The following is a 25,681-nucleotide window of genomic DNA, read 5'->3' as shown; positions in this document are numbered from 1 at the left end:
GACACTGTCAAAAGTCACGCTAACATGAGCTTGGAGGTTGCCTCTGACAAGAATTATATTCGGAAGAGAAAACTGAGGCATTTAGACCCTACACTGTAACTACTGTAAAGCATAATGATGGTTGTATTGTGCTCTGGTGCTGTTTTACTGGTAGTAAAACTAAGGTGATTTTTAAAAGGTGGCAGGTAATATGATTACTATGAAAACACAGATGTGAGATTTGAACCCAGGTCCCCAGGACTGGTGCTATGTAGCACCTACACCATTCGCTGAGCCACTGTTCTGCACATCCTAATACAGCTCTACATTTTTATTCTACACACTGGATCTACCACTGGGGAGGCTGTATAACCGTGTTGTTTTCTCTTGTGGAAAGGGCCAGCCTTGGGTGTTCTCCTCTAATTACTTAAGAGAGAACATTGCTCCCATGAGAGAGGTGTAGGAATCAGGGCAGGAGGAAGTAAAAATCAATTCTGTAATAAATATGATGTCACTATGATTTAATTGGTCCACATGTCTTCGGTTTTATTCTTTTAAATCAATTTGAGTAACAATGATGCGTTTTTTTTTAAAGCTTACTTATTAAATAAACACTCGTCTTTCCAAACCTGACTGTCCCTTTTAATCTTATTCTCTTAAGTATATCAGATCTGATCCAAAATATCCCATCATCTTGCATCACTGTGACACTCACAACCCAAAACACGGTGTAGAACATTGTCTAGGTATGTCCCAGATCTCACATCCCTGTTTTACTGGGTTGGAATCTGGTAACTGCCGAGGCAAACATCATGCCCCCATCCAAGTGTTGTGTTCTATAGATGGGGGCATTGATATCCTGGAAAAGACCACTTCCATCAGATTGAAAAAGGTTTAATTATATTGATTGGGTGATCTGTCAAAATGACAGTGTATTAATTTGCAGGTTTGCTTTCCTATAACAGGTAAAGGCCTACTTTACTGTTGAGATTAGGCATTCAGGCCTGTACCATCCTCTTGGTGTACACCCCATATGCACATGCCTTCTATCAATTGAGAAAATGTTAAATTATATTGATCGGGTGATCAGTCAAAATGACAGTGTATTAATTTGCAGGTTTGCTTTCCTATAACAGGTCAAGGCCTACTTTTTTTTTTTTTACTAAAGAGATCAATCATTCAGGCCTGTACCATTCTCTTGGTGTACACCCTACATGCACATGTCAGATCACCCACTTGACCATCAGCTGCTCATTTGTTTGTTCTTACAGATTGCACTTAAAATACTAGCAGTCTGTGTGTCTAATGCACCTGCCATTTGTGCTCCAATTACACTCACTCACTTTCTTAACCGCTTATCCAGTCAGGGTCGCAGGATGGGTGGGTGTGTGCTGGAGCCTATCCCAGCTTTTCAATGGGTGCAAGGCACACAGTAACACCCTGGACGGGGCGCCAGTCCATCGCAATGCAGACACACACACACATACACACACCCATTCACCTATAGGGCAATTCAGTGTCTCCAGTTAACCTGACTGCATGTTTTTGGACTGTGGGAGGAAACCGGAGCTCTCTGAGGAAACCCACACAGACACGGGGGAACATGCAAACTCCACACAGAAAGGACCCGCAGCGCCCCATCAGGGGATTGAACCCAAGACCTTCTTGCTGTGAGGGGACAGTGCTACCCACCGAGCCACCGTGCTACCCACCGAGCCACCGTGCCGCCCGTGCTACAGTTATAGAAAGAAAATAAACTAAACTAGTAAACTTTGCCACGTGTATTTTGTCTCGTGTCTTTAAACACTTGTTTATACAGCAGACTGTACATGCTCGCTGGCGCTGGCATGAGGAGTGCTTATGCTCAGACATGAATAATTGAGTATGTTACATATTGATATGAGAAAGCACTTAGTGCTTAAGAGATATTTAATCACTGAACAATCACGCAGCTTATTTTTAGCCACCATCGTCAGAGAAGGTTGTGGCGTACACAAACATTTGGGGGAGGGGTTAAGTGCAATTGGGGTTTCCTACACCGCAAATGGATAGTTTTGAACTGTATGCCAAGGTGCACTGGTCTACATGATTGTCTTAAGCTGATAAAATGCTTGGCATTGGAGGACAGGAAAATGTAATCACGAGCATGAAAATAAGACAATGAGAGGAAAACTGTTCTGTGATGAGTTGCAGTAAACTTTGTGCTGGACTGATTTATTCCACTTAAAGCAACAGTGCACTGACACCACTGTGCTCATACTGGGTCGGATTAACAGCTACGCTCTTCTAGGATTAGAAATTATAATGGGTTGAGTATTAAAGAGCAATACAGGAAAACAACATTATGTAAAAATAGAGCACAATGCAGTTGTTTAAGTATTAATCATGCAGCTGTTGGGTCCTGGGTTTGATCCCCACATCCGGTAAGTGTCTGCTCCAGGTACTTTGGTTTCCTCTCATCTATCAAAACATGCAGTAGGGGAGTTGGCCGCTCTTAATTGCCCCCATGTGGGAATAAATAAACAAAAGGCTAAGTGTGTGGCTTGCCGACCCTGACCAGAGTGAAGCGGTCAGTAAAACTCAATGTATGATGTGCAGACCTGTGCAGTCTGTGTTTTATCCCAATTCAGCGTAGTCAATGCATCCTCTGCTGCTGGAGAGTCCGGTCGTGTCCGAGGAGGGTATATTCTCCTGCCTCACGCTCCCTCCGATGCACCGACCCCTTCTTATTCGCCCACATGTTGGGTGAATTCATGCATGAGGCCAGTATTCGCGCGTGGAGAGCCATGCACTGATCCACGCGCTCCTCCTTTTCCTGTACAGGTGCCTACTAACCAAGGTCCTTACACAGCATCAAAGACCCCACCCACATTAGTCCGGTCTTTAACCCTACCAGCAGACTTAAATGGCCAATTTTGTCTGCTGCAGGCACTGCCAATTGTGCCCGCTCGATGGCGCCCAGCTGACCGGTAGCAGAGCTGAGGTTTGAATTCGGGAGTTTAGAATCTCAGCACTGGTGCGCTAGCGAAATATCCCGCTGCGCCACCTGGGCGCTTGAACTGTGCAGTTTTGAATCTTTGCTTTCATTGCCAAATGACCGTTACTGCAACCAAGCACCTATTCTGAGTTTGGTTAGTTTGGAATTTGTCAGAGAATCTTGGGTCTTGGGTATCAAACATATTGAAATAATGTAGGCAAACAACAACCGAGTAGGTGTATAATATAAAGAGACACAAGTTCTCTAATATGATATTTAAAGCAGGACGACATGTTTGCACGGCAGCTAGCTTGGGTGCCAAACAAAAGTGGATTGGCTGCTTTAAATTGCACTTGGTGGAAAAGTATGTGAATGGGTGTGTTCGAAAACCTAGTGAGCTCTCTACACAGACAGCATTTTACGTCATCCTACACACGCTTCTGAGAAGGAGGCTGTTCGAAATCCTAGATGCTTTAATATGCTCACTAGTAAAGTAACTTAAAATTTCAACTGTATTTTGATTCAAGAGCGAGTGAGCATCCGATGCTGCCTTAGTGGTGGAGGCAATCCCAGCATTCAGTGCGGCACAACTTTTCTCACAAAAAAAAAAATATTATTATTATTTAATTATTATTTAATTAATGTAATTATTTTTATGCATTTTCTCCCCTTTTTCTCCCCCTTTAGCGCGTCCAATTGCCCAATTGCATCATGCTTCCTCTCTGCCTATGCCGATCCCCGCTCTGACCGAGGAGATCGAAGCTAACCCACGCCCCCTCCGACACGTGGGCAGCAAGCCGTATGCATCTTATCACCCACACATTGACGAGTGTTGTGCCACCTAGCGTTGTGTACGGAGAGACACACCCTAAGAGCACTCTTTCCTCATCTGTGTAGGCACCTCTGATCAGCCAGCAGAGGTCGTAATTGCACCAGTCTGACAGAGAGAGACCCATATCCGGCTCAGTCCCGCCCATCTGAACAACCAATCAGGCCAATCGTTGTTCATGTGACTGCTCAGCCTCAGCCGGCAAGGCAGAGCTGAGGTTCGATACGATGTATTCGAGATCCCAGCTCTGGTTGCAGCGTGTTTTTACATGTATAAATTATTATTGCTTTTTAATTTGTATAAACGTGCACAAGTGTTTTTATTTGCAAATTCGGGCTTGTCATCGAATTTAACCGTTTTCGGTACTCGGAGGGAGATGTTAGTTGACATGCTAGCGAGTTGTGCCACCCCATCCCATTGGTTTGAATGGCATGAGGCTAACTCTGTTAGCTTAGTTAGTGAATCGCTGTCTAAGTAGCGTGTTCGAATAACCTGCCTTATAAGTCAATGACTTATTAGAATCCTCTCTACTGAGGCAGCTGCCTATGTAGGCAGTAAGACAGCAAGGCAGCTCACTGGGTTTTCGAACACACCCAATAAGTAAGTGTGTTTTGCTCACTGGCATTTTGATAAGCCTTGCTAGTGGGAGGAACACTTGTCACTGTGCTTCAGTGCCAGACCCAAACCAGGATAAAAATGAAGGGCGTTCTGTGTAAAAACTGTCAGCTCAGGAATCCAGACCAGAATAAACGACCTGCTGTGGTGACCTGTGAATACGGAAATAAGAAAAAAACCCACTACAAGACTACTAAGTCTGTATTCAATTGTTATTCAAAACCAGTACAAACATCATAACATCATTCTAATAACATTTCTGAGTCAGGTAGGGGGGCTATACAGTTTTTTTTGCTTTGTAAGGGTAGTGAGATTGAGCCTGAAAGGGCTTTTTTAGCCGTGTGACGTGATGCTTTTGAAGGCTACTTAGACGGACGATCACATACACCAGCCTTCATTCTGCACCACACTGAGCAGTACTGAGTGTCCTAGCAACAAGGATTCCTGCTGATATTGTTTTGAATGGCCATCGAACCCTTTCATTGTTGATCAAAAGCTGCAGCTTAACATCTTCAATTATTATCTTACATCATTATTATATTACATTTTTTGGACATCTGGATGTATTTGGTCATTAAGATTGTTTGTAATGAATAAAGCATCTAATTTGACCAGTTTTGTTTGGTTCTGATATATGATGTTAGAGGTTACATTAATGTTAATGTTTTACATGAGATTGTGTATCATTTGGTTACTTGTGGTTAGGCACGGCTGTGTAAGGATTTTAACGTCATGTTTTACACTTACGTTACGTTCATCCACTGTCTTCAATACCAACTTAAAACACACCTATTCCAGCTAGCTTTTGGGTGAACACAAAGTTGTACTTTATCCTTATTTTTTTATTTATTTCATTTGGAAATATTTTATATACTTTTTTGTATTTTATTATCGATATTTAATTCTATATCTTCTATCTTTTAGTTTATATAATATTTTTTCCTTACTACTTATTCATCTCATAATGTCTTAATCTACCTGTATCTTAATTATTGGTTTCTTTGTCTTTGTATTTTATTACTTTTATTGTAAAGTGTCCATGGGTGTCTTGAAAGGCACTTATTAAATAAAATATTGTAACTTATTATATTATTATTCATGACAGAAACGGTAGTTACTCATTACACAAGATTCATCAGTTTACAAGCTTATATTAAACACAATCATGAACAATTAAGTGTCTCCAATTCACCTCACTTGCACGTCTTTGGACTGTGGGAGGAAACCGGAGCTCCCGGAGTAAACCCACGCAGACACGGGGAGAACATGCAAACCCCACACAGAAAGGACCCGGACCGCACCACCTGGGGACCGAACCCAGGACTTTCTTGCTGTGAGGCGACAGTGCTACTTACTTAGCCACCATGCCGCCCTGATGTTACATGTACTCACACTGGGGAACATTAGTCATGTAAGTAAGATGTTACATCAGGGTTTTCAAACACTGGGTTGTAACCCTTGGGTGGGTCGCAGAAAACAAAATTAACTAATTTAGACAGGCACATAAACCACAGTGAGACCAGATTGCCACCATGTTCATTAATTAAGTATATTTCGTTTTGTGTTTCATTTTGATGAATTGTTTGTGTTGTATGGGTGGTGGTATAAATTGTGGAGAAAATGTGAGTCTTTTGAAAAAAAAGTTTTAAAAACCCTGTGTTACATCATGCTAGATGACAATAGATAGTGTTGACTTTTTAACATGAGGTTAGGGTGGCTGAACTGAGGAACCTTGTGTGGTGAGTGGCTGCCGTTTCTGTCATGAATGTAACCAAAGTGTAAAACATGATGTTAAAATCCTAATAAATAAACACACAAACATTTACATTTTCAGCATTTTGTAGACGCTTTTATCCAAAGCGACTTACAGTTGTGACAGTATACAATCTACGCAATTGAGGGTTAAGGGTCTTGCTTAAGGGCCTAAAAGTGGCAACCTGGCAGTGGTGAGGCTTGAACCGACAGCCTTCTGATTACTGGACCAGTACCTTAACCACTAAGCTACAGCTGCCCCATCATGAAATGAACTTTTACACGAACGTCCTCTTGTTTACATCTTGTAAACCACAGTGGGACCACGATTTTCATTAAATAAGTATAGGTAAGTAGGTATCTTGAAAAAAAGTTAAAAAAAAAAACCTGTGTTACGTCATGCTAGATGACATTAGATATAGGTTATAGGTTTAGCGTGTCCAATTTTTACCCATTTGCATTATGCTTTCTCTCTACTGGTGCTGACCCCCACCCCGATTGAGAAGAGCGAACTGACACATGCCCCCTCCGACACGTGTGCAGTCGCTGACTGCATCTTTTCACCTACACAAGGCGAGTTCATATGCGGATCAGCTCTGTGTACGGAGAGCCACACCCTGATCAGCATTATTCCTTGACTCTGTGCTGTGCGCCATCAATCAGCCAGCAGAGGTCGTAATTGCATCAGTTATGAGGTCCCTATCCGGCTCCCTCCTTGGATGAACAACCAATCGTTGTTCATATAGCCGCCCAGCCCAGCCGGATGGCAGAGCTGAGTTTCGAACCGATGAGTTTGAAATGTCAGGTGTGCTAGCGTGTTTTTATTGCTGTGCCACCTGAGAAGCAACATTAGGTTATTTGAGGTTATGATCCATTGCTGTGACACTGAGGTAACATGCTAAGTTGTTACTAAACAAAAACATGACTAGCTAGTTAGTGTTACATTTAAATATTTGAGGTTATGCTGCATTTGGTTCCTTGATGCACTTTACATTTAATTATGTAAGGTTGCGTTGGATTTAGCTATGTGAGGCCATGTTACATTTACGAATGTAATGTTTTTATACAAGGTTCTATTAAAACCGGTTACATTGGGTTACAAAGTTGTTTGTCTGTATTACTTTCACAGCCTTTCTTTGTTGTGCTTAACTGAACTAATCTTGTAGGGTATAGTTTTATTTAAATATTATTTTATTTCATTTTCATCAACCACTTTATCATGGTTAGGGTTGTGGCAGGTCCAGTTCCACAGGAAACACCCAGAACAAGGCACCAATCTAGTGCAGACTTTGTGTGTGGTTATTTGTCACATATAATGTTTTATTACAAATGATCATCCTCACTAAACGGCTTCCGGATGCATCAGACTTAAACCATGGACCCCATACTGCTATTGCTCTAAAGTGAAACGCTGCTTAAGATACTCAGCCAGAAAATCTGATTTATCTGCAGCCTGACCAGTGGAGACCTTCAGCAGAGGCAGTACATACAGCACATCCCTACAGACTCGCTTCCTGGCTTTACCCTGATGCTCCAGTCTGAGCCTAAGCATTGAAGAGTAGTTCTCAGGTTCCTCTAATTTTAAACCAAAGAGCTACATGTAGCCCAGACTGTAACGAGAAGCACCTGAAGCATGAATTAAAGAGCACTTTAACTGCTGATGAGGGGGATCGAGACCGTACTGCTGCTGAGACGTCAGGAGAATTTAATGACACTTCCGTGTGTTTTTGTAGATCTTCCTGTTCATGCCTGTTTTATTATGTATTGTCTTTTTGTGAATTGCAGTCTCTTGGTTGGCTGATGGCTGTTTTCCAATGGCGGGCCGACTGCAGCGCTCGGAAGGATGAGCTGTTATTGAAGATAAACAAAACTTATTTTTACAAATTTGTCTAATTCCCTTCCATAGTTGGCGGCCACATGGTTTCACCTGCCCACAGTGAAGTCACAAAAAGAGCTGCATCACATTTAAGAGACACTAAACTCATGGTCTTCCACTTGTAGTGTAGGAGCCTCGACCAGACAGGAGAGCTTTATTGTGGCGATAAAATATTGGATTTTGGCGGTGGTGGGCTAGTGCATCAGACCACTGCATCATCCAAATGCCATTAATTGTATTTTTAATGAAGATGAAAATGCTGAGATGTTACTAGATCATTTTGATATGTTTTAAGACACTAAAACAGAAAAAAACGACAATATTTTAATTACAGTCATACATTGTAACTCGACGTTTCCCTTAAACTCGACGTGTGTGATGTAAACAAAGGGGTAAGTGTTAGGGTGCATTAACATGAGAAGTGGCCAAACCGTTTTTGTGCCGACTGTGCCGTTGTGGTGGTGCTGCTTAGCTCTGCTACCCTTCCCGCATTGGGCTTGTGATTTTTTTCAGTGAGGTTTTATTGTATTTTTTTATTGATTGATGTTTTTCATTTGTATTTCAGTGTTTTTTATATGGTGGTACCTTGAAACTCGACATCAATTGGTTCTGGGAGTGGCGTTGAGTTTAAAAAGCGTTGAGTTTCAAGGTATTTTTTCCCATAAGGATGTATGGGAAACCTGTTAATGCGTTCCATGGTCCCGTGGAACTGCATATATTTTAGGCTTATGTAAAATAATAGGGTTGTTTTTGACACTTATACACTGAAAATAACACATATAATATAAAAACACTGAAATATAATTTAAAAACAGTTAAAAATCAACAAAAAATACAATGAAACCTGCTCTTTATCTTCACTTCTTTATTGTTTCCTTATGCTTCTTAGTTAGTAGAGAGAACTTATGAGCAGTAATAATTAAGAGAGGTTTAGTGTTTCAGTGTTGTCCTTTTAACATATTAAGTCACATTAAGCTTTTTTTAATGAGAAGCGTTTTAGACTTTCTCGGAAAAGCTGATTCTCACAATTTCTCAGAACCTCGAGCTGTAACACAAGTTTAAAAGTGAAACAGGAGGAAAATCCAGATAAACACAGATACATGTGGAGTATTCACACTGGATTTGACAGTTATTCAACACAAATGCAGATTCATCTCGTATTTGCACTTTGATGACGTTTACCACTCGAACCGAGCGCTAAAACGTTGAGTTGAAGAGAATCGTTGAGTTTAAGGGTACAAATTTCTTGATGAAGGGTGTTGAATTTCAAAGTTTTTGAGTTTAGGGGACGTTGAGTTACAAGGTACCACTGTGTTATATTTGTGTTATTTCAGTGTATAAGTGTCAAAAACAACCCCATTATTTTACATTACCCTGAAATATATGCAGGTCCACGGGACCATGGAACACATTAACAGGTTTCCCCATACATCCCTATGGGAAAAATACCTTAAAACTCAACGCCTTTTAAACTCAACGTTACTCCCAGAACCAACTGACGTTGAGTTTTAAGGTACCACTGTACTAGATTAAAGACACTTTAAGACTCTAATATCTTGGACAGTTGCTGACCCACTGGACCACATTCTGTCTGCATAGCTGTCGCACCAGTTTTCAGATTCCAGCTTTAATGACGTGCCTGGGGGTGCTAATGATTCATGGTAGCGTTTTCTCCTTTTTTTGTCTCTTCTTTGACCTTTTCGGCTTTGATGCCAGAACAGGCTTTTATTTTGTACAGCCGAGTGGGAGCTGTTGTACTCGGGATGTATTTAACACTTGTTGTGCTGTGTGCAGAACCGTTATAGGCCACGGCTGAACTGTTTATTCGTTTGCTAGTATTCGTAGAGAATGTTTAATGACTTGATCAAAAGATGTGAAAGTTTTTTTAGGCATTACACAAGTATGTGTTCAGCCATGTGTAAGGGTTTGTGTAAGTTGCCATTCTTGAATTTAACACACACACACACACACACACACACACACACACACACACGTCACTACACAGACAAAAACACTCAGGGCCTCAGGGAGCTTCAGATTACACAGGCATGAAATGAGCATCCTTTGTTGCTTTGTCTCCAGCCACCTCCAGCAGTGTAACACTCCCGCTTTCACACTGTACTGTTATTTATTAGAACAACATTTATACTATAAACAGCTTTTATAATAAAAGAAAAAGTTTGTGAACACTTGACACCTACACAGAAGTGTGACCGAATTTGTTGGGCAATCTAAAACACACTTACTGAACAACATGCAACAGTGCCTGCAGCAGACAGAGTCTGACTGAATGATCTTAAAGAGAGGTTCACTTTGTGCACGGAGAGCCGCATCCTGTCCACATTATTCCGCGACTTTATGCAGGCGCCATCAACCAGCCAGCAGAGGTCGTAATTGCATCAGTTGTGAGCTCCCTATCCGGCTTTTCCCTCCCTGTATTAACAACAAGCCAATCGTTGTTCACGTAGACGCCCAGCCCAGCCGGGTGGCAGAGCTGAGTTTCGAATCGACGAGTTCAAAATGTCAGCTCTGGTGTGATAGCGTGTTTTACTGCTGCGCCCCCTGATCATCTATGATTTCCCAGTTCTAATGCTTGCATGCCAGTTGTAGTTGCTGTCGACAGTGGACACAGTTTAGCATAGGCATGGGTTTGATGCCCTGTGTGTTGTGTCAAATTCACTTCATCACATCAGGTATTAAAATGACCTGCATTCTGAGCCACAGTAGATCCTTAATAATAATCCAATAATAATAAAATATAAATAAATATAAATAAATATATACAGTATATATACAGTATATGTTTATACAGTGGGGGGAAATAAGTATTTGATCCCCTGCTGATTTTGTAAGTTTACCCCCTTACAAAGACTTGAACAGTTTATAATTTTTATGGAAGGTTTATTACAGAATATCAACAAAATATCCAGAAAAAAAACATTAAATCAAAGTTATAAATTAATTTGTATTTAATTAAGGGAAATAAGTATTTGATCCCCTACCAACCAGCAAGAATTCTGACCCCCACAGACCGGTTATGTGCCCATGAGGCACACAAATTAGTCCTGTCCCTGTATAAAAGACTCCTGTCACAGAATCAGTTTCTTCTGTTCAAATCTCTCGACCCCCATGGGCAAGACCAAAGAGCTATCAAAGGACGTCAGGGACAAGATTGTAGACCTGCACAAGGCTGGAATGGGCTACAAGACCATCAGCAAGAAGCTTGGTGAGAAAGAGACCACTGTTGGTGTGATAATTTGAAAATGGAAGAAATACAAGATCACAGTCAATCACCCTCACTCTGGAGCTCCATGCAAGATCTCACCTGGTGGGGTAAGAATGATTCTGAGAAAGGTGAGGTCAGCCCAGAATTACACGGGAGGAGCTTGTCAATGATCTCAAGGGAGCTGGGAGCAGAGAAATGCTGGATATGACCCCAAGAACACCATCCCCACTGGGCATTTCTTTGCCTCCAAACACGGCAAGTGGAGTTGATGCCAAAGAGCTCAATTTTGGTCTCATCTGACCATATCACATTCTCCCAAGCTTTCTCTGAATCATTCAGGTGTTCATTGGCAAACTTCAGACGGGCCTGTACATGAGCCTTCTTGAGCAAAGGGACTTTGCGGGCACTGCAGGATCTCAATCCATTACGGCGAAGTGTGTTACTAATGGTTTTCTTGGTGACTGTGCTCCCAGCTCCCTTGAGATCATTGACAAGCTCCTCCCGTGTAATTCTGGACTGACCTCACCTTTCTCAGAATCATTCTTACCGCACCAGGTGAGATCTTGCATGGAGCTCCAGAGTGAGGGTGATTGACTGTGATCTTGTATTTCTTCCATTTTCGAATGATCGCACCAACAGTGGTCTCTTTCTCACCAAGCTTCTTGCTGATGGTCTTGTAGCCCATTCCAGCCTTGTGCAGGTCTACAATCTTGTCCCTGACGTCCTTTGATAGCTCTTTGGTCTTGCCCATGGGGGTCGAGAGATTTGAACAGAAGAAACTGATTCTGTGACAGGAGTCTTTTATACAGGGACAGGACTAATTTGTCTGTGGGGGTCAGAATTCTTGCTGGTTGGTAGGGGATCAAATACTTATTTCCCTTAATTAAATACAAATTAATTTATAACTTTGATTTAATGTTTTTTTTCTGGATATTTTGTTGATATTCTGTCTCTCTCTGTTAAAATAAACCTTCCATAAAAATTATAGACTGTTCAAGTCTTTGTAAGGGGGTAAACTTACAAAATTTCCCCCCACTGTATATATACAGTATATATATATATTAGGGCTGTCAAACGATTAAAATTTTTAATCGCGATTAATCTCAGAATTTCATATAGTTAATCGCGATTAATCGCATTAAATAAAATCTGTGTAAATGTTATAGAAAACAAGGTTTTTTAAGTGAAATGTGAAAAGTGGACGTTTCTACACGAAGTGAGTGTGTTTTGACCCTTTTGGGGCTTCCATAGTTCATGGACTAGCGTGCTTGACTCCGGTATTCAGTGCCGTAACAGATTAAGTTAATAAAGTGTTTTGCTCCCGACAACTTGTGAATATACCGTGTATTTATTTCTTTATTATGCAAGTGCATCCCTACGACGCTCAGTTATATTATTTTAACAAACCGCAAATGAACAACGGTGGCAAGTCCGACATTAAAACGTTGGTTCTACCAGTCAAGTCTCAACATGAACTAGAATTTGCGTTAACGGCACTATTTTTTTTTATCGCGTTAAATTGGGTTTGCGTTAATGCGTTATTATCGCGTTAACTTCGACAGCCCTAATATATATATATATATATATACATATACAGTGTATCACAAAAGTGAGTACACCCCTCACATTTCTGCAAATATTTTATTATATCTTTTCATGGGACAACACTATAGACATGAAACTTGGATATAACTTAGAGTAGTCAGTGTACAGCTTGTATAGCAGTGTAGATTTACTGTCTTCTGAAAATAACTCAACACACAGCCATTAATGTCTAAATGGCTGGCAACATAAGTGAGTACACCCCACAGTGAACATGTCCAAATTGTGCCCAAAGTGTCAATATTTTGTGTGACCACCATTATTATCCAGCACTGCCTTAACCCTCCTGGGCATGGAATTCACCAGAGCTGCACAGGTTGCTACTGGAATCCTCTTCCACTCCTCCATGATGACATCACGGAGCTGGTGGATGTTAGACACCTTGAACTCCTCCACCTTCCACTTGAGGATGCGCCACAGGTGCTCAATTGGGTTTAGTCCATCACCTTTACCTTCAGCTTCCTCAGCAAGGCAGTTGTCATCTTGGAGGTTGTGTTTGGGGTCGTTATCCTGTTGGAAAACTGCCATGAGGCCCAGTTTTCTAGGGAGGGAATCATGCTCTGTTTCAGAATGTCACAGTACATGTTGGAATTCATGTTTCCCTCAATGAACTGCAGCTCCCCAGTGCCAGCAACACTCATGCAGCCCAAGACCATGATGCTACCACCACCATGCTTGACTGTAGGCAAGATACAGTTGTCTTGGTACTTCTCACCAGGGCGCCGCCACACATGCTGGACACCATCTGAGCCAAACAAGTTTATCTTGGTCTCGTCAGACCACAGGGCATTCCAGTAATCCATGTTCTTGGACTGCTTGTCTTCAGCAAACTGTTTGCGGGCTTTCTTGTGCGTCAGCTTCCTTCTGGGATGACGACCATGCAGACCGAGTTGATGCAGTGTGCGGCGTATGGTCTGAGCACTGACAGGCTGACCTCCCACGTCTTCAACCTCTGCAGCAATGCTGGCAGCACTCATGTGTCTATTTTTTAAAGCCAACCTCTGGATATGACGCCGAACACGTGGACTCGACTTCTTTGGTCGACCCTGGCGAAGCCTGTTCCGAGTGGAACCTGTCCTGGAAAACCGCTGTATGACCTTGGCCACCATGCTGTAGCTCAGTTTCAGGGTGTTAGCAATCTTCTTATAGCCCAGGCCATCTTTGTGGAGAGCAACAATTCTATTTCTCACATCCTCAGAGAGTTCTTTGCCATGAGGTGCCATGTTGAATATCCAGTGGCCAGTATGAGAGAATTGTACCCAAAACACCAAATTTAACAGCCCTGCTCCCCATTTACACCTGGGACCTTGACACATGACACCAGGGAGGGACAACGACACATTTGGGCACAATTTGGACATGTTCACTGTGGGGTGTACTCACTTATGTTGCCAGCCATTTAGACATTAATGGCTGTGTGTTGAGTTATTTTCAGAAGACAGTAAATCTACACTGCTATACAAGCTGTACACTGACTACTCTAAGTTATATCCAAGTTTCATGTCTATAGTGTTGTCCCATGAAAAGATATAATGAAATATTTGCAGAAATGTGAGGGGTGTACTCATTTTTGTGATACACTGTATATACACAGAGTCTGCTGGGTGGGAAAAGACGGGACTTAGTGGGTGGGGTCTTCAAACGCTGTGCATGGACCCTGGTTAGCAGCCCGAAAAAGGGGTCGAGGGACTGCGCTATCTGTTTTGCCTTTGAAGCACGAACTACCATCCATATTCTACTCAAAGACGGTCTTTGTGAACCAGAGCTGGGATCATCGTATTGAATCTCAGCTCTGCCTGCCGGCTAGGCTGAGCGGCCACATGAGCAACGGTTGGCCTGTTGTTCAGATATGGGTGGAATTAAGCCGGATAGGGTTTCTCTCTCTCATGACTGGTGCAATTATGACCTCTGCTGGCTGATTGATGGCGCCTGCACAGATATGAGAAAAGAGTGCTCTCAGGATGTGTCTCTCCGTACACAACGCTGAGCTGCACTGCACTCGTCAAGGTGTAGGTGATAAGATGCATACGGCATGGGGCGTGGGTTAGCTTCGTTCTTCTCAATCGGAGCAGGGATCGGCACTGGTGGAGAGGAAGCATGACTCAATCGGTCAATTGGATGCGCTAAAAGGGAGAAAAATGCTCCCCACAGCAACATGGGTCCTGGCGATCTTCTTGCCCTGGTGTGGTATTTTTATTTTGCCGCTCTTTTCCAGACAACAAAGGACCTGGGCGTTCTAAATCAGGTTTGCCAAGAATCTCCCATATTCTCCATTTATCCTGGTCTGTAGGCCTGGCTGGGCTGTGTGACAGATTGGATGCCAGAGAACAAGTGCTTGCTTTGTTGTTGGCTGTTTGTGAAGAGCAGATTGTAGATGTGCATGCAAAGCAGATAGCGGATTGATTTTCTTTACAGGGTGGGGGGTCTTTTGACACTGTATTGTTTCTTTGTACAGTTCATGTAGTAAATGTCCAAAAGCCTGAAGAAAAACAAAATGATTCAATTCTCTATTACCTGTCTATTTTCTCTATCTGATTTGAGCAGTTTGTGGTACAGAAATCGAGCATTTTTATCATTCTGTGCTTAATTAGGCCTGATGATACTTTCATGTATTAATTTTTAGTAACAGCTCAAGGTCATGTTCAAGGTCGTGTTAAGTCTGGCGCCTCACGAGGAACATTAATCACTTGAAAGGAACACATTCTGCACAGGAAGCAAAAAGTATGTAGACATCAGACTGTGAGTATGATGAAAATCCAATTCTGAAACTGTTTGTATTAGTATAGTGACCCCCCCTTGAAGCAGTTACACTCCACTTTTCTGGGGGGCAGCGTGGTGGCTAAGTGGGTATCACTGTCACCTCACAGCAAGCAAGAAGGCCCTGGGTTCGATCCCCAGGTGGGGCGGTCCGGGTCCTTTCTGTGTGGAGTTTGCATGTTCTTCCCGTGTCTGTGTGGGTTTACTCCGGGTGCTCCGGTTTCCTCCCACAGTCCAAAGACTTGCAAGTGAGGTGAATTGGAGACACTAAATCTTCCATGACTGTGTTTGATATAATCTGTGAAATGATGAACCTTGTGTAATGAGTAACTACCGTTCCTGTCATGAATGTAACCAAAGTGTGTAAAACATGACATTAAAATCCTAATAAACAAACAAACACTTTTCTGGGAAGGCTTTTTACATGATTTCGGAGTGTATCTGGGGTAATTTGTGCCCATTTACTGAAAAAAACAACATTGTGAGGAAAGACAGTGATGTTGCATAAAAAATCTGACTTGCAGTCACTGTTTTAATTTATCCCAGCAGTGTTCAGTACAGACGGGATCAGGGTTTTGTGCAAGTCACTGGTGTCATTCCACACCAAACTTGTGTTCCTGTGCTCACAGGCAAGTCCATTTAGACATGCATTAAATCATGCTGAAATGGGAAAGGCCAATTCCAATATAATTAATGTTAGTGATGGGCGTGGCTGAAACACATAAAATCAATTCATTTGAAGGGGTGTTCACATCATTTTGGCCAGATGGAGTACACTTACTCACTATCACCTAGGGGCTATTAGAGCAGCCAGTCTACCTACTGCCTACTGATGAGGCATAACATTATGACCACCTTCCTAATATTGCTGGTCCTCCTTTTGCTGCCAAAACAGCCCTGCAACTGTGATGCTCTGTGTATTCTGACACCTTCCTATCAGAACCAGCATTAACTTCTTCAGCAATTTGAGCTACAGTAGCTCGTCTGTAGGATCACCACAGCCTAGGGCCAGCCTTCGCTCCCCACACGCATCAATGAGCCTTGGCCGCCCATGACCCTGTCGCCGGTTTACCACTGTTCCTTCCTTGGACCACTTTTGATAGATACTGACCACTGCAGACTGGGAACACCCCACAAGAGCTGCAGTTTTGGAGATGCTCTGACCCAGTCGTCTAGCCATTACAATTTGGCCCTTGTCAAAATTTCTCAAATCCTCACGCTCGCCCATTTTTCCTGCTTCTAACACATCAACTAATAATATGTTATGACATAATGTTATGCCTGGTCGGTGTATATATATAAAACACACACACATCCGACAAATACTGTGTTTTTTTCTCTAAGTCAACCACTGTGCTTACTAGAAAAAAACTATAAATGGGACTTCATGTTGAGCAGCATGTGGTGTGTTCACTGTGGGAGAGGAATTAAACTATATACATTATAAAGTCTACAGAACAAAGTATTTTAAACACTTATGGAAGCCTAATCTGATCAATTTGGGGTAGAATATAACGTTTCAAAGTGCTCAGCAGTCTCTTTCACTTCCAGTTGATATATTAGGTTAACAGAGCTGTACTGACTAATCTTAAGGTCGAAAGGGAGATGAAAATATACATTACAAAGAGTTCATTCTGTCTTTATTTGTTATTAATGCTAAATCTTTTTTTCTTTGCCTGTTCCCCCCTTTTTTGTCTCCCAAATATTCCCTCGTCTGTTAACAATTCACCTGCTTTTTGTGGAAAATGGTGTAGCTTGAATATTCTATACATCTATACAGTCTTATTTTCTCCTGTCCCAATTAGTATGTGTGTGTTGCAGGTATCAGTTTCAAAATGTATGTGTAGAAAATACAGTAAACCTGGTCAGCCATAACATTAACAGTAATTTCTTTGTACTTAAATGTTTAAAATAGTTGACAAATCACAGATTCTTCTTTTTACTGTATTTTCTGTACACCGATTAGCCATAACATTAAAACCACCTCCTTGTTTCTACACTCACTGTCCATTTTATCAGCTCCACTTACCATATAGAAGCACTTTGTAGTTCTACAATTACTAAATGTAGTGCATCTGTTTCTCTACATACCTTTTTAGTCTGCTTTCACCCTGTTCTTCAATGGTCAGGACCCCCACAGGGCCACCACAGAGCAGGTATTATTTAGGTGGTGGATCATTCTCAGCACTGCAGTGACACTGACATGGTGGTGGTGTGTTAGTGTGTGTTGTGCTGGTATGAGTGGATCAGACACAGCAGCGCTGCTGGAGTTTTTAAATACCATGTCCACTCACTGTCCACTCTATTAGACACTCCTACCTAGTTGGTCCACCTTGTAGATGTAAAGTCAGAGACGATCGCTCATCTATTGCTGCTGTTTGAGTTGGTTCTAGACGTTCATCAGTGGTCACAGGATGCTGCCCACAGGGCGCTGTTGGCTGGATATATTTTTGGTTGGTGGACTATTCTCAGTCCAGCAGTGACAGTGAGGTGTTTGTCTTTGTCCCTGCTGGTCTACCAGACTTGATGCAGGGCAGTGAAAAGGAGACACTGGGCTTTATTTAGGAACACATTACATTCTTGTACTAAAGTCTTACATAAAGCTCACTGGCACTCATATTAGACTGCTGTTATGTTTAAAAGTGCTTAATCATTCCTTAAAGACATATTTTATATAGTTGGCTATGAAAGTGTAATCTGTTTTGCACAACTTCTCCTCTGAGATTAATTTTCTGTGTCACAGAGATGACAAGTTAAGGTTTATGCTGCCTGTGTTTTGTCATCTGTAAAACTGAGATGAAAAAGAAACAGACCCTGTAAGACAGATTCTCACCTCAGCATTACATAATATACTCAACTGCATTGTGTGAACTGCTAATGAAATGAATTATTAGCAGTCTGGTTTAAATAAACTCACATGAACCTTTATATTGTCGGTAACTTTAAATGGAAAATGATCCTCAGTTAACACGAGGCTTAATCTGTCTAAATGAAATTGAAGAGTCATGCTGCTTTGTTTGACAGACTGATGTGAGACTCATTTCTCTTGTAGGTAAATTTCGTGGCGTGTCAGCTTTGCGCACTCCTCTCAGCTTTTCTCTTCCGCCTCTACCTACATCCCAGTAAGACGAGTCCGTTTGTGAGGCATGTGGTGGCCACTCTGCTGGGCTTCTACTTCGCACTTTTCTGCTTTGGTTGGTGAGTATTTTTTTTAACCAGCAGGAATGCAGAGGGTGTTTGTATGTGGGCACATTTTGCTATGGATATTTTGCTGTAATATCTACAAAGGGTGGCACAGTGGCTAAGTGGGTAGCACTGTCGCTTCACAGCAAGAAGGTCCTGGGGTCGACCCCCAGGTGGGGCGGTCCGGGTCCTTTCTGTGTGGAGTTTGCATGTTCTCCCCGTGTCTGTGTGGGTTTCCTCCCACAACCCAAAGACATGCAAGTGAGGTGAATTGGAGACACTAAATTGTCCAAGACTGTGTTTGACATTAAACTTTTGAACTGATGAACCTTGTGTAAGGAGTAACTACCTGTTCTGTCATGAATTTATTTAACCAAAGTGTAAAACATGACGTTAAAATCCTAATAAATCCTAATAAACAAACAAACTGTAATATCTACCTGTTGTATACTGTATTTTTGTTCTTCTTCTGTTAGGTATGCCGTCCATTTTTTGCTGCAGAGTGGCATCACCTATGGCATCATGATCTTGGCTGGCGTTGAGCACATGCACAAGTAAGTCTGTGTTCTTATTAGTATTCACAAAAGCACAAGCGATGACCCTGCAAAGTGTCCCATAGTAAAATGATTCCTCACTTACCTATGTAAAACCATGTAACTAGTTTTCTACACGATCATGGAGTGTGTCTGTAGAAATGTGTGTGCATTTACTAAAAAGGTCTGGCCAGGAAATGATGTTTTAACTGATGTTCTACAGTGAAAATAAAAAGTGTACATACCCCAGTTACAAAGCCAGTTTTGTTGTGATCATTAAATCATTTCAGAACTGTTTTGACCTGTAGTGTGACCAATAATCTGTACAATTCTGTTAAAAAACAAACTTAAACTTAAACCTTTTTTAATAATAAAAAAACTGTGTGGACAACCTCTTATAATTAAAGGTGTGACTGAGTTCAGAAATAACCAATTACATTCAAAATGTCAAATGTTGCACATCACCATAGGAACATACCCACAGTGAAGCATGGTGGTGGAAGCATTATGTTTGGGTCTGTTTTTCTTCATTTGGAACTGGGGTTGAGGGAATTACGAACAGTTACATAGTCAATTTTAACAAAAAACATTTTCACATTTCAGCATGGCTGTGCACTCACTTCCTTAACTGCTTATCCAATAAAGCTCAGGGTGGTTTGCTGGAGCCTATCTCAGCTTTTCAATGGGCGCAAGGCACACAGTAAGGACAGTAAGGATCGCAGGACAGACACACATACACACACCCATTCACCTATAGACTGCATGTTTTCGAACTGTGGGAGGAAACCGGAGCTCCCGGAGGAAACCCACACAGACACAGGGAGAACATGCAAACTCCACATAGAAAGGACCCGGACTGCCTTGCTGTAAGATGACAGTGCTACCCACCGAGCCACCGTGCCGCCGGGAACAATACAGTAATCGATCAGTCCCAAGCATGTGCCATGCTGATAGACTCCTATAACCAAAACACTGAATGCTGTCATCAAATCAAACAAAGTGTTAGTTTATTGAAATTGGTGCAACCACATATTTATGCAACCACATTACTGTATGTGTTCAATATGTTCTCTCGGCCTTACAGATTTTAGTTTGTTTTTCAGTTGAATTGTATAGATTATAAGTCACATTAAAAGTGGAAAAATCTGTGAAATGATTTATCTTGGTCTCACATCACAAAAAACCTGCTGCTGTAACAGTAGTGTATAGACTTATTATTATTATTATTATTATTATTTTTTTTTTTTTACAATGTAATCTATCAGTGTTCTGGTCAGGCCTCTGTGTAGCTCACTGAACTTCCTCTACTCTAAATAAGTCAAACCGTGTTTTTATTTCCTGTTGCAGCATGACTGCTCCCCTGTGCACAAAGCAAGGTCTATAAGACATGGTATGACGTTTGGTGTGGAGGAACTCCACAGAGCCGTGACCTCAACCCTGACGGACACGATTGAGACGACTGCAGTGTTTGGCCACACAAATGCTTTGTTGACTGAATGTGTTCAAATACCTCCTGACACTTTAAAATCTTGTGAAAAGCCTTTTCAGGAGAGTGGAGGCTTATTTAGCCATAAAAAACTTTATATGTAGAGGTTTTGGGAATGGTAGGTCCAACAAGCTCAGGATTGGTAGGCCCTATAATGGTCAGATATTCACATATTTCTGGCCATAAGTAAGTCAAGTGATCAGGCATTTCTCCTTTTAGCCAGCTATCGACTTTGTGATTTTACCACATCATATGTCACACTGTTTGACGTAATTCCAATAAAACCCAGGACCAATTTCATGGCAGACTGTAATATATCATGTGTTCTCCATGTCAGACTGTACAATGAAGAATTTCTAATAATGGGTACAAGATGGAGGACAATTATATTCTGCTTGCACCATTTATCAGTTAGGTTCCGTTTTTATGCTGACATTTACATTTATAGAACTTAACAGATGCTCTTATCCAGAGTGAAGCGACAGAAGTGCTGCCTCAGTAAACATTTACCTACTCTAGTACAAATAGATAATAGACATCACCCTAAAAACAAATCTGGTGAGCAACAAATTTTTAGGTAAAGCCACTCAGGTGGCGCAGTGACCTATTATGCTACATACAAATAATATTAAAAAAAGTACTACTAGATGAAACTTCCACTGACTAAATCATTTTACATGGTTAACTCAAACCACTGACCTACAGTACTGGCTACAAGAACAATAAAACAAACTAGCTGAAAGTTTGACCATTTCCTAGTCGACAGTAAGCTGAGTTTTCAGCACAGTAGAACGCAGCATAAATAAACAGATGCAGTGTTAGCTGTCACCAAATAATTTATGACTTCCAGTTTAACACAAACGCTGCAGAAGCCCCAGGTAAAAACTGCATTAAAGCATTAAATTCTTTGGGAGCCATTTTTCTGTTTAGCATTATGGTGTGGCAGGTAAGCCAGAAACTTTGTTTCTGTTGAGATGAAACACTCGAGTCTGTTAGCAACATCAGTGTCACCGCTCCTTCAAAAATAGACAACCTGCAGCCACACACTGCCATGGGTGATAATGAAACACCTATACGGCATGTACTGAGCTCTCGGGTGTGTGCGTGTGTGTGCGGGCATGTGCATGTGTGTACTGTACAGAGTGTGTATACTGTTGTGTTTGTGCACTGCAGTGTGTAATGGATGGGTAATGTAGAGTGTGTTTGTGTGTGTGTATTGAAGGGCATGTGTGTATGTTGTAGATTGTGTGTGTACCGTCGCCAGTGTGTGTGTATATGCCTTTTTTTCAAGTGACCCACATTTTGTCCATGATTTTTTACGTGACCCAGGCAACACAAGCAGTGCGTCTGGTCCCACTGTGGTTTACAAGATGTAACATAAAGTCTCCACAAGGGGGCGTTTGGTAAAATTTTATTTAATTATTATTATTTTTCTCTGCAACCCATTTTTTGGCGCACACAGGGTTTCAAAGTAGAGTGTGTGTACTATTGTATGTGTGTATTTGTGTGTGTGTGCAAGTGTGTGTGTACTGTTACCAGTGTGTGTGTGTGTGTGTATAGGATGTAAGTGTGTGAGTGGACTGTATCACATTTATGTGTGTGTATTATAGAGTGTGCTGTTGAGTGTGAGTGTGTGTTTTTTTTCGTGTGTGGGTGTGTATGCAGTGGATTGCGTGTGTGGGTATACTGTGGGGTGTGTTGTTGTGGGTATATTTGCGTGTCTTTGTAGAGTAGATTGTGTGTGTGTGTGTGTTTGTTTTTGTGTCTGTGTGTGTGTTCTGTTGACACTTTTTGTGTGTAGAATGTGTGTGAGTGGACTGTGTATTGCATTTATGTGTGTGTATTGTAGAACGTGCTGGTGAGTGTGAGTGTGTGTTTACTGTCGTGTGTGGGTGTATGCAGTGGATTGGGTGTGTATGTACTGTGGGGTGTGTGTGGTTGTGGGTATATTTGTGTGTGTTTGTACAGTAGATTGTGTGTGTGTGTGTTGGTTTGTCTGTGTGTCTGTGTGTGTGTGTTCTGTTGACTGTGTTTGTGTGTAGGTGAAGGGGGTTACACGGCTGTGTATTTTCTTCATTGCCCCGTGTAGCAGCATAGAGGAGCTGATGCAATTCACCTTTAATGAAAACAATCGCCTATCATCTCTCACACACACACACACACACACACACACACACACACACACACACACACACACACACACACACAGCCTTTGATTTATCAGCCACTCTATTACCATAGAGACCAGCATTCTTTATAAAGCTGCTCTGCATTACTCCAGTCTGTAATTAAATTTCTCATCTCGTCTCAGATATTTAGATACTAAATCCAGAGAGGAGAGTCAGAACAATTCTAGCGGCCCTGAACCTGACAGGGACCCTAAAAAATACCATATATATTTGTGCCATTTTCTTCTCAGCTTTATGGAAATCTACGTAACTAAGCTACACTATATGGACAAAAGTATTGGGACAAATTCCCACAGACATACTTCAGACATAAGTCTTATGAGAAGCCCCATCAGTAGAGTGGCTGTTATTATAGATAAAACGATCACATATCGGTCACTATATTTTAATACCATTTGTTTTTGAAATGGGATGTCCAACAAGCTCATGGTCAGGTGTCCAAATACTTTTGGTCATATAGTGTATAACATACACCGATCAGCCATAACATTAAACCACCTCTTTGTTTCTACACACCCTGTCCAGTGCTTCTGTATGGTAAGTGGAGCTGATAAAATGGACAGTGAGTGTAGAAACAAGGAGGTGGTTTTAATGTTATGGCTGATCGGTGTATAACGAGTACAGAACAGTTTTAGATCAATCACCACCAGAGACTGATCTTGCCCAGTCTATCCAAATGTTCACTGATTCACTGGTTTAGCCCAGCCATGGCTCACCAGTTCAGATGACAATTGTCAAACACAAAATTGGTTAATTGATCTTAATAGACATAAGATTAGATTAGATTCAACTTTACTGTCATTACACATGTGCAAGTACAAGGCAACGAAATGCAGTTTAGCATCTAACCAGAAGTGCAATAAGCAGCAAGTGCAGGATGTACAGTATCTATGATATACATTATTTACAGAATATGGGCAGTGGTATGAACAAGATATGAATATATTATTGAATGTACTATAAACATGATATATAGATGGGAGTGCTATAGACATAATATACAGATTAAGGTGCAGATTAAGATTAAGGTGCTATGAACATAATAGACTAATGTATACGGTCTAGGCTATGAACATAATAGACTAATGTATACGGTCTAGGCTATGAACATAATAGACAGATGTATACGGTGTAGGTGGAAATTATGAACAAATGAGATATGTACAAATGAGGTATGTACAAATGATATATTATACTAAGCAGAAAAAGGTTTGTAGTGCAACCTTTACCAGGAGGAGACATAAAGACATAAAACTATTTTTAAAACTAAATGTGTGACCTGGACACCAGGAACATTCGTTTGTGAGCAGACAATATTTCTAAAGGTTTGGAATTCAAAAAGTAGAATCATGAATTTTTAGTCTAATTAATTTGAGTGGCAACTCAAAGTTTTATCCTGCTTCTGCCAACCGAAATAACATGAAATTATTTTTAGGTAATGTTCTGTTGTTTAATTTTATCTTTCACAGATTTAAGGTATTATTGACTTGCACACAAACAGTAATTTATTCCATTTAATGCTGATGATTAAACAATAGAAACTGTAGCTCTGGTACAAAACACCAAGCATGTGAGTTGATTTTACAGGAATACATTTGGTGAAATGTTGTTTGCATACGTTTTTATCTGTACAATTGCAAATGATGAAGAAATAGGTATTAAGTGATATTAAATACATTTAACTAATTCAATTGTGATTGTTTTTTAGATACTGTTTGGTGTTTGCCCTGGCCTACCTTAGCCTCTGCCAGATCACACGGGTGTACGTGTTCGACTATGGCATGTACTCTGCTGACTTCACTGGGTAGGGGTGAATGTGTGTGTATATGTGAGATATTTATTTAATTTCACTGTTGTGCAACTTAAACATGCATATATTTCACTAACTTATCTTACTCTTACTCTCTATACTATCTTTTGGTGTGTTTCTTTGCCAGGCCCATGATGGTCATCACACAGAAGATCACCAGTATGGCATTTGAAATCCATGATGGTGAGTCATAATTTAATAGTTAAATAAAACAATGTTGATGTTACAAGTTATCTCTATTGAGGCAAATATTAAATACATGATGATGTAAATATTAAATCTTATACTAATGCCATCTGTACAAATCCAGCCAACATAATTACTTCATAATATTTGTGGTGCTCGGGTGATGCAGCAGTAAATTTCTCTATACCACTACTGCCAGGATTCAGGGTTCGAATCAAGTGAAGTCTTTATTTGTATAGCGCTTTTTACAATGGACATTGTCTCAAAGCAACTTTACAGAATCCAGGACCCACAGACCAAAAACTCCCTTAAAATTACAGAAAGAAACCTTGAGAGGAACCAGACTCAGCAGGGACCCCCATCATCTATGGGTGGCCTGGAGAATAATTTGAATAAATAGAATTTACACAAATCATACATACACAAAATTAAATTGAACTAAAAGCTATAACTATCAAAAAAGTAATAATAATGTAACAATTGGAGTTCTTTATTATTCAGTCCAGTCTGTAAATCCCCAGTAGTGCTATTGGCTGGTCATGTGTCTACATTTACACATAATTCAGTATGTCGAATGGATTGGCATTCTGTCAGAGCATTTTACTGCATTGCACTCAGTGATTCTGGAGAAACCGGACCCTCCATGACCCTGACCAGGATGGTAAAAAATAAATTAAAAGT

The 25,681-nt window shown here is 41.1% G+C and overlaps 1 protein-coding gene across 3 annotated transcripts in view; it reads left to right on the top strand.

Annotated features, from left to right (window-relative positions):
- Window positions 1-25,681, top strand: part of mboat2b (membrane bound O-acyltransferase domain containing 2b) — a 45,082-nt gene that overhangs the window by 4,385 nt on the left and 15,016 nt on the right. Inside the window, exons 2-5 of one of the 3 annotated variants that reach the window (XM_063002319.1) lie at window positions 18,666-18,811; window positions 19,273-19,350; window positions 24,713-24,808; window positions 24,942-24,997. In XM_063002319.1, coding sequence (XP_062858389.1) covers window positions 18,666-18,811; window positions 19,273-19,350; window positions 24,713-24,808; window positions 24,942-24,997 — 376 coding nt within the window. Of the gene's footprint in view, window positions 1-18,665; window positions 18,812-19,272; window positions 19,351-22,004; window positions 22,219-23,578; window positions 24,823-24,941; window positions 24,998-25,681 lie in introns of those variants that run through there. The other 2 variants (XM_063002321.1, XM_063002322.1) reach the window with 2 other exon arrangements.

This window comes from Trichomycterus rosablanca, chromosome 9, assembly GCF_030014385.1.
Source record: "Trichomycterus rosablanca isolate fTriRos1 chromosome 9, fTriRos1.hap1, whole genome shotgun sequence".
Classification (NCBI taxonomy): domain Eukaryota; kingdom Metazoa; phylum Chordata; class Actinopteri; order Siluriformes; family Trichomycteridae; genus Trichomycterus; species Trichomycterus rosablanca.
The sequence above is the reverse complement of the archived record's forward strand: the minus strand, read 5'-3'. Positions and strand labels throughout refer to the sequence as shown.